General features: G+C 55.5%; 1 protein-coding gene across 3 annotated transcripts; it reads left to right on the top strand.

The window, feature by feature from the left end:
* Positions 1 to 600: 600 nt before the first annotated feature.
* Positions 601 to 8985, top strand: DMAP1 (DNA methyltransferase 1 associated protein 1). Of its 3 annotated transcripts, XM_006728972.3 has the most exons (11): positions 601 to 692; positions 874 to 1019; positions 1577 to 1668; positions 1929 to 2124; positions 6865 to 7023; positions 7152 to 7319; positions 7497 to 7682; positions 7809 to 7880; positions 8177 to 8249; positions 8389 to 8684; positions 8874 to 8985. In XM_006728972.3, the coding sequence occupies exons 2-11, from the start codon at positions 915 to 917 to the stop codon at positions 8931 to 8933; spliced, it is 1407 nt and encodes a 468-aa protein (XP_006729035.1). In that variant the 5' UTR covers positions 601 to 692; positions 874 to 914; the 3' UTR covers positions 8934 to 8985. The 3 variants fall into 3 exon arrangements, with proteins under 3 accessions (XP_006729035.1, XP_006729036.1, XP_006729034.1); XM_006728973.3 differs by having other exon boundaries at positions 617 to 1019; positions 6895 to 7023; XM_006728971.3 differs by having other exon boundaries at positions 618 to 1019.
* The last annotated feature ends 418 nt before the right edge of the window (positions 8986 to 9403 follow it).

Consider the following 9403-nt stretch of genomic DNA (forward strand, 5'->3'; position numbering starts at 1 on the left):
GTGTTCTTGGGCCTCTTTGTAACCCACACTAGTGCAGTTAGCTCCCGGACTAGTTTAGTTCCAGGAAGCTGGCTCCAGGAAAGCCCCATGGGAGGGGAGCTCCATCAGAGGAGGTGCAAGTGAAGGTCCAGACCTCACTCCATCTTGGCAGCCATTCTGGGGATGCTCCGCCTTGACTAGTTTCTCTCTTCATCTCCGACGCTTAGCACAGTGCCTGGTACACACAGCATTTAATGAACAGGGGCCATTAATACCACTAATTCATTTAATAAAAAAATTAAACGTGCTAGGCAATTTGCTAATGTTTTGCATGGATTATCGGTACTTCATTTAAGCAGGTGCCATTACAATTTCCATTTTACAAATGAAACGGGTTCAGAGGAATTAAGCGACTTCAAGGTCATAAAGCTCTGCGCTGTTTTTATTGCCCGAGATGCAACAGAGTAATGTAGAGGGAAAATGCCAGAAAGCAGGCAGCACCCGAACACTGGCGAGCCCGTGGGAGCCAAGCCCGCGACGGGATCACCGCAGTCAGCCGCTTTCGCACTGGGTTGCCAGCCGGCTCCATTTCCGCTCAGCACAGACCGGAAGTATTCCTGCCCGCCGCGTTTCGGGTGCGCACGACCGGAAGTTTCTGTCCGCGGCTTTGCGGGGGTAGGGGAGCGGTGCCTCCGGCAGTCAGGGGAATCCAGGTGCCGAGGCGCTGGGGCTTAGGGGGCAGTCCGGGCCGTTAGGGAGACCCAAACGGTGGGACACAGGCGGAACCCCCGACCCGACCCGGACTACCCTCCTCCTAGCGGCCCGCCTCTTCACCCCGCCTCACTTGGGGGTGAAGTGGCTCCGCCCCCTGGCCTGAGCCTGGTCCCTTCTCAGGCACTGACCCTTGACCTCGGGGCGCTCCCCCATCAGGCGCGATGGCTACAGGCGCGGATGTGCGGGACATTCTAGAACTCGGAGGTCCAGAGGGGGATGCAGCTTCCGGGACCATCAGCAAGAAGGACATTATCAACCCGGACAAGGTAGCAGGGGCGCCTGAGAGCCTTGGGTACTAGGAGTGAAGTGGTGGCGAGCAGTGACAACGGGGGCGGGGGGGGATGGGGGGTGGTGCTGCGCTTCTAAGGAGATGGGCCGTAAAAGGTGTGACATAATGGGTTAGAGAGTATGTGTTACCTTGATGAGATGGGATGGAGGTGGTGGGACACCCATGGGAAATGGGGACCAAGAAAGTGTGATACTCATAAGAGATGAGAGTACCAAAAGAGTGAGACACTTGTAGGATATGGGGGGCGGGGTGGCACCAAGTCAGTGTGACATTCTGAGAGACGGTGGAAAAGTATCTTCTACTCTCACAGGTCAGGGTTCTACCCAGGTGAGGTGGGGTTGGGGAGGGGAATGACCTGCCCCAACTAGGGGTGCCCCTATGAGTGGGCCTTCTCAGTGTGTCATTATGTGTCAAGTGTGTATGTGTGTCATTGTACCTGTAGGTGCTGTTTTGTTCAGGGATTGAGCTGGGCTAGAGAATTTTCAGGGAAGGGAGTCTAGGCTGTGGTTCTTATCCTGTGGTTTCCCTTCTCAGAAAAAGTCCAAGAAATCCTCCGAGACACTGACCTTCAAGAGGCCTGAGGGCATGCACCGAGAGGTCTATGCACTGCTCTACTCTGACAAGAAGCAAGTATTAGAATCCCAAGCCCCCCAGGTTCTGGTTCCCTGACCAGTCTGCATGTCCCTATCTCCTGGTTTTCTCTGCCAGTTCTCTCCCTGCCTCCCTCCCCAGTTGGGGCTCCTGCTTACTCAGGAGGATGCAGGAGGAGCTCAGACCTCTCATTCCAGGATGTGACTTTCTTGCTCTAGGGTAGATCAGCCTGGGCCCAATGGCTCTCTACACACCTCTGACTCTAACCTCCCATCTCTCCAAACCCTACTGCCAGGGATGCACCCCCACTGCTACCCAGTGACACTGGTCAAGGCTACCGCACAGTGAAAGCCAAGTTGGGCTCTAAGAAGGTGCGGCCCTGGAAGTGGATGCCATTCACCAACCCAGCCCGCAAGGATGGAGCTATGTTCTTCCACTGGCGACGGGCAGCTGAGGAGGGCAAGGACTACCCCTTCGCCAGGTTCAATAAGGTGAGCCATCACCATTTGGACATAGGCCAAGGTCTCTGAGCTACTCCTGGGAGCTCTCAGCCTCCTGGGGTTGGCTCCAGAGGCACGGTCAGTCTTTGTGTCAACCACAGTTGCCCACTCAGTCCACATGGCAAATAGCTGCAGGGTGAGACCTCATGGGTCTCTTCCGCCCATGGGATCCTGTCCTTTCCTGGGCCTGGTCTGGTTTTTGGTGGCTTCTGTTGGCCCTTCAGATGTTGCTGTTCCTCAGAGCTGTGTCCTTGTCTCTCTGTACTTTCTCCCTAGTGTGTCTCATTTTCTCTGTGGCTTCAGTTGCCTGCTACATGTCAGTGACCCCACTTAATATCTCCAGGCCAGAGCGATAGCCAATCATTTACTTAATGTCTCTCCGTGAAGGCCCCACAAGAACTTCACAAATAGGTACCCTTGAGCAGAACTCATCCATTCCCTCTCTTCCTCACCCATATCAGTGAATGGCACCACCGTGCACCCAGCTACCCAAATCAGAAACTTGAGAATCATCCTTGACTTCACTTCTCCTGTAGTCTCTAATTATTTCAGTCAACAACAGGACAAAGAAGGTAGGGAAAGACAGATAACAAACATGTAAGCAAATAAATTGGATTCTTTCAGATAAGAGCCGTCAGTAAAATGAAACCAGGATATGAATGGAATATGAAATGAGTTAAAGAGTGAACTTGGAAGCGTAGGGGAGGCCTAATTTAGGTAATGTGGTTAGGGTGGGCCTCTCTGAGAAGGTGGCATTTGAACTAAATCTCAGTGATAATCTCATCGAGTCCTGCTCTTTCTGTTTCCATAATAAACCATGTCTGCCTTTGTTCTTCATTCCCTGTGCTGGCACCCTAGTCCGAGCTGAATCATCTCTGGTCTAGGTTACCGAGGCTCAGAGCAGGGCCTTACCCACACTCCCCCAGCCAGTGAGAAGCAGAGCTGGGCTAGGCTACGATTTCCTAGGCTGTTGTTCAAGCCATTATACGATATGGTGTCACAGTCCCTACAGCCCGGAGTAGCCTAGACTTGGAGGCTGAAAACACTGGGGCCTGATCCCATGACTTCAAGTCCCAACTTTCCCCCTCTCAGCCCTGTGTAGCCAACTGTCCCTGCACAGCTCTGCCTGGATGTCTCACAGGCTTCTCGGACTGAGCGCATCGTGGTATGACCCATCATTCTCCCCCACCCCAGACAGACCTGGTTTTCCTCCATCTCAGCACCATCCTCAGACGCCCTCAGGTCCAGCGGAGGGAGAGGCTGGAGGTGTAGGATTGAGAAGGGACAACCAAGAGGTGAGATGTTGAGGCGATGGGAGGGAAGGTTGGATCAGACAATTTGAGGAGAAGATGAAAGAATGTTTATTCTGTATTTGGTAAATGCTGCTTTGTGCCAAGTCAAGCCCTAGGCATTGAGAACAAAAAAATGCACCAGAAACAATATCTGCCTGCAAGAAACTCTCCATAATGTTGGGGAGGGAGTGGGGAGAGCCACAGGCAGTTACAGTTTGATAGGATACATGCTGTTTTGGGAGGACCTGAAGGCCATGGAAGCCTCCTGGAGCAGTTAGGGCTGGAGTTGTGTCCTAAAGGATGTCATCAGGCGATGTTAGAAAAGGAGTGTAGTGACTTTCAGGCAGAGGGGCCAGCAGGAGCAAAGGCAGAGATAGAAAACCCGTCCCACGTATGGCCTGCTGCAGGCATTTCCCTCCTGATGAAGCCTAAAGCCCGGGGTAGGACATGGTGGAAGGTGAGGCCTGAGAGGTCAGCAGGGCCAGGTCAGGCAGGGCTTGGCAACCAGGCTCAGGAATCTGGGCTTGGCCCTTATATCCTTGGGTAACGACTGACAGATTTTTAAATAGAGTACTGTCAGGATCCAATTCGAGTCTTAGAAAGATCATGGTGACTACAGGTGGAGGATGAAGTCGGAGTAAGGTGAACTAATGATCTTCCCTCCAGTACTGCTGGTTCCTGGGGCCCCACTCTCAGTCTGTGACTCCCCAGCCGCTCTCTTGCTCAAGCCCGAGACACAGGGGTCACCTATGACGGCGTCTTCCTTCACCCCTCATGTCCAGGTGCCAAGTCCTGTGGTTTTAACCCAAAGTTATGTCTGTGCCCTGTTCTCTACCTTCCACTGGTGCTGTTTTAGTTCCGGCCTCTTCCCTTCTCCCCTGGATTGTTTCCAAAACCTGCCAGCTGGCCTCCCAGGCTCTTGTTTCCCCCCGTCTGTCCTTACTGCTGCCGGGGTGGTCTTTACAAAAGAGAATCATGATCATTTCTCTCTTCTCTTTCAAAGTAACCTTACTGTCTCCTGTCACCTCTTCCCTGACCAACCCTTATCCCCAGGCTGGATCAGGTGTCACTCATTATACCCTTAGGTATACCTTTGGCATCAAACTCGCCACACTGGACTAAATTATTTTTTCAGCTGGACTGTGAGCTCTGAGAAGGTAAGGGCACTGTCTGTCTTAATTCAGCACTGTGTTCCCAGCATAGGTCTGGCAGGCCCAGGATAAATACATGAATGAATGAATGGCTCCCTCACTTGACTGTGAGCTCCTTGAGAGCAGGACTGGCTACACAGTTCCTGAGCTGTTTTGTTTTTTTTTTTTTTAATTAAATGGAATTGAAATACATGGGAGGGATACCTAACCAAGCCTGGGAAACCAGAGTGACTTCCCAGAGGAGCTAATGCCTGTAAGAGACCAAAAGGATGAGAAGTTATCTATTAGAAGAAGGAATGTGGAAGTGGGAATGCACTTCAGGCTGAGGGGGAGAGCCTGGCGTGTTCCCGACACTGCTAGTCATTTGTTTGGAACTTCGGGTGCATGAGGGACAGTGGCTGCAGAGAGGGCAGGTCGTCCACCCATCGGTTGATTCTGTAACTATTCATTGATACTTAGAGTGTGCCTGGTCCTGTGCTGACCTATGCTTTTGAGGAGTTTGTGAATTAGCTAGAAGGCACTTTTAGTGTAGTAGAGAACTTCTGAGGGTTTTAGGAAGAGATGTTTGGGTGACATGATCAGATATTTATTCTAGAACAGTGCTTCTGAATTATCTGTGATGAAGGACCTTAAAAAAGTATTTCCAATCCATCAGAGACTGATAGTAAGGGTATAAGAAAAGACCAAATACAAGTCTGTGTTTGTTTTAAAGATTTTATTTACTTATTTGAGAGAGGGTGAGCACAAGTGGGGGCATGGAGGGGTAGAGGGAGAGGGAGAAGCAGACTCCCCACTGAGCACAGACCCGCACGACACAGGGCTCAATCCCAGGACCCCGAGGTCACAACCTGAACCACCCAGGCGCCCCCCTCCCCCGTGTTTCTTCATATTCGACTCAGTGGCATGTGATTTCTGTGAAATTATCGTACTCTCACTCCTACTTTTCCCGTTGCCTACTCTCACTTTCCATACTTACGTAGCCCACTGGTACCAGTTTGCAAACAGCACTGGTCTGCAGGCTATCCTTTAGGTAGCACTGGTCAGAGAGATCACATCTTGGCTGCGGATGGAGAATTGCTGGGAGGAGGATCAAATGGAGGCAGAGAGGCAGGTGGGGAGGCTGTTTCTCTGATGCGGGCAGTGGTGGTGGTGGTCTGGACTGCGATGTGGCAGGTGGAGATAAGAGATCCTGGGGGTAAAAGCCACAGCTTTGTGGAAGGGGAGGGGTCAAAGGTAAAGGTAGGAGTTAAAGATGGTTTCCAGTCTTCTGGCTTGGGTACCTGTGTTGGCTAATGGTGACACTGACTGAGAACTGAACTGGAAGAGCTAGAAGTTTGAGGGAGGGTGACGAGCTCAGTACTGAACATTCGCATCCATTTCTGTTGAGGTGTAATCAACATATAATAATCTGTTAGTTTCAGGTGTACAACATGATTCATATTTGTTGTATATTGCAAATGATCAGCACTATCGGTCACCTGAACATATGAAGTTGGAGGTATATGTATATGTGGGACCTCCAGTAGGAGAAGTCTAAGAGGCAGCGGGAAATAGGGTCTTGAGAGCAGGTTTAGAGCCAACGTGGTTGGTCTTTGATGGAGAACAGGGACTTCCCTAGTCCAGCCTAACATTGACTCCTTCCTGGGTTCTCTGACTGACAGGCCCAGCTGGTGGTGGTGCTTTTTGTCCATGAGGAAGGTCTGGGGTTGGGGGCGTGGCAGCGGGGAGGCAGGGACGTTGTGTAGGGGTGCATGTACCGGGAGTAGGATTCAGGCCCCTTTATTCTGTAGAGAGAAGGGACCTTGGTCTGCTCTGGGGAGCTGCAAGTGTCATTGTCACCACTGGGTGGCAGGAGTGCTTCAGACAAGGGTTCCAGGGCCTCCGGGATCCTGGGCCTTTCTCCAGTATTTAGCCATCTGCTCTACTCCAGAGTTAACCTTTGGACTCCACAGGAGCACTTACATGTGAGCCCCTCACCTTAACCCTGGGGACGGGAGCATGCATCCTGTCACTGAGGCTCTGGAGCCGAAGGCATGGTCAGGTCGCTCCTGGACCCAATCCAGAGGCAGGCTGCGATTCTAGAGCCTGCCGGGGTCTCTAGGCAAGTGGTGTTTCCTCACGTGGAAACAGCATTTCCAGGCTGCCCCGTGCAGGGCCCCAGGCAGAGGGTTTGCTTTGGTCCAGCCTCGGGATGGGCGGTATACAGGAGGCGCTGTGATCGCGGGGGCTGGAGCCCGCTGGCCGTGACTTGATGTGGTGTGCCCCACTCTGTCCCTCTGTGCCAGTAGACTGTGCAGGTTCCCGTGTATTCCGAGCAGGAGTACCAGCTGTACCTTCACGACGACGCTTGGACCAAGGCAGAAACGGACCATCTCTTTGACCTCAGCCGCCGCTTTGACTTACGTTTTGTAGTTATCCATGACCGCTACGACCACCAGCAGTTCAAGGTGAGCTGGTGTCATGCATTTGCACGTGCGCCCAACCCCTGTGCCTGGCAGGCCCCCTGCCTTCACGCGACCCCTTCCCTATGCGTCTGGGCATTCATCCTCCCTTCCCACCGCGCCTTTATCTTCAGAAGCGTTCTGTGGAGGACTTGAAGGAGCGGTACTACCACATCTGTGCCAAGCTTGCCAACGTGCGGGCTGTGCCGGGCACAGACCTCAAGATACCGGTATTTGATGCTGGGCACGAGCGACGGCGGAAGGAGCAGCTGGAGCGTCTCTACAACCGGACCCCGGAGCAGGTCAGCCCGGAAGCCCTTGGCCTCCATCCTGCCTGCTCTCGGTTTCCTCACGAGCCACTGTCCCTGCTCCACACCCCTTCCCCTCCCTCGTGGTCCCTCAGACAGCCCGGTGCCCCCCCCCCCCGCCGGCTCTGCGCCGCCCCCTGCCGTGCACACGGCGGCATCTCACTTTCCCAGGTGGCGGAGGAGGAGTATCTGCTGCAGGAGCTGCGCAAGATTGAGGCCCGGAAGAAGGAGCGGGAGAAGCGCAGCCAGGACCTGCAGAAGCTGATAACAGCGGCGGACACCACCGCGGAGCAGCGGCGCACGGAGCGCAAAGCCCCCAAGAAGAAGCTACCCCAGAAAAAGGAGGCGGAGAAGCCGGTGCGGAGACGGAGTCAGCCCAGCTCAGGGTGCAGGGCTCCGAGGGCACCCAGAGCTGGCAGGGTGCCGGGACTAACCCTGGGCCCTCTTGCTGCCACACCTCGGTCTCCGTAACTTCTCCCCCAGGCTGTTCCTGAGACTGCAGGCATCAAGTTCCCGGACTTCAAGTCTGCCGGCGTCACCCTGCGGAGCCAGCGGGTACGTGTCACCTCCGTCACCGTGCTGGGGCCCTGGGCTCCCCGCAGCCTGCGTGCGGCAGCCAGGGCACCGGAGCACCGGGGGGGGGGGGGTGCCACGTGCTGCAGAGAGGGAGGTCTCGGGGATGTGGCTGGGCTGGGGTCAAAGCTCTTGCTCTGCTCCACTTGCTGGTTATTTCCTTTTCGGACGTAGGGCTGCCTCCGGGGTTCACTTCTCTCCCACTCCCCCTTGCTTTTGGTCCCCCTCATCCTTAACCACTTGTCGGGGAGAGGGCTTAGCAGCCTGGGTCATTGCAGATGAAGCTGCCAAGCTCTGTGGGACAGAAGAAGATCAAGGCCCTGGAGCAGATGCTGCTGGAGCTTGGTGTGGGTGAGTGGGGACTGGGCCCGCAGGAGCTACCCACCCGCGGCCGCCCATCAAGGCTGGAGGGGGGGCGGGGGGGCACTTCTGGTCGCTGGCCTTCCCGCACACCCTGGCTCTGCCCGCGCCCTCCGCCCGCCGCCTGCAGAGCTGAGCCCGACACCCACGGAGGAGCTGGTGCACATGTTCAACGAGCTGCGGAGCGACCTGGTGCTGCTCTACGAGCTCAAGCAGGCCTGCGCCAACTGCGAGTACGAGCTGCAGATGCTGCGGCACCGGCACGAGGCCCTGGCCAGGGCCGGCGTGCTCGGGGGCCCCGCCACGCCAGCACCCGGCCCGGCCCCGGCCCCTGCGGAGCCAGCGGTACCCGAACCTGGCCTCGGCCCCGACCCCACCAAGGACACCATCATTGATGTGGTGGGCGCGCCCCTCACGCCCAATTCGGTAAGAGCCTGGAACGGGCCCCGCTCCCTCTCGTGCCGGCAGTGGGAGTGGTTACTCTGCTGGGTTCTGGGACTGAGGGTAGGACTGGGTGGCCGGTGGGCATCACCTGCCCTGAGTGTGAAACACATGCACCAAGCCCGAGTAGAGCTTTGGGGGCCACTGACTCCAGCGCCTTCTGTGTCTTCTCAGAGGAAGCGACGGGAATCAGCCTCCAGTTCCTCTTCCGTGAAGAAAGCCAAGAAGCCATGAGAGGCCACACGGGGTGTGGGTGCTGCTGTGTAAATAGAGCTGCAGAGTTGGACCAGGCTGCTTCCTTTTCCTTCCCACCACTTGTGATGCCTCTGGCTTGGGGGGGGGGGGGCATGTGGGAGCAGTCACCACCCCGACTCCACAGGGGTGGCGTTGGGACCTGCCTGCGGGGAGGCCCTTAGCAGCCCTCTCACCACTGCCAGTTTTGCCCAAACATCTGTACTTGGTTCTGCACTCGAGGTGGTTCACCCATTGCAGCGGCCTCAGATACCAGCCACTGGAACACTGCCTCATGCTTTTAGACAGTCCCCGCGGCCCTGTGCTTATTCAGGGAGGGTCTCACAGGTGCTCCAGTGACAGCCAGCCGCACCGGTGGCCTTCAGCCCAGAGCAGCCCGGAACGTGCTCTAGCCCTTGTACACCTTGGACGGCATCAGGCACAGCAGCGCCTGGTCCACACACACCCAGAGC

This window comes from Leptonychotes weddellii, chromosome 4 (genome assembly GCF_054177405.1).
Source record: "Leptonychotes weddellii isolate Sample4059 chromosome 4, ASM5417740v2, whole genome shotgun sequence".
Taxonomy (NCBI): Eukaryota; Metazoa; Chordata; class Mammalia; order Carnivora; family Phocidae; genus Leptonychotes; species Leptonychotes weddellii.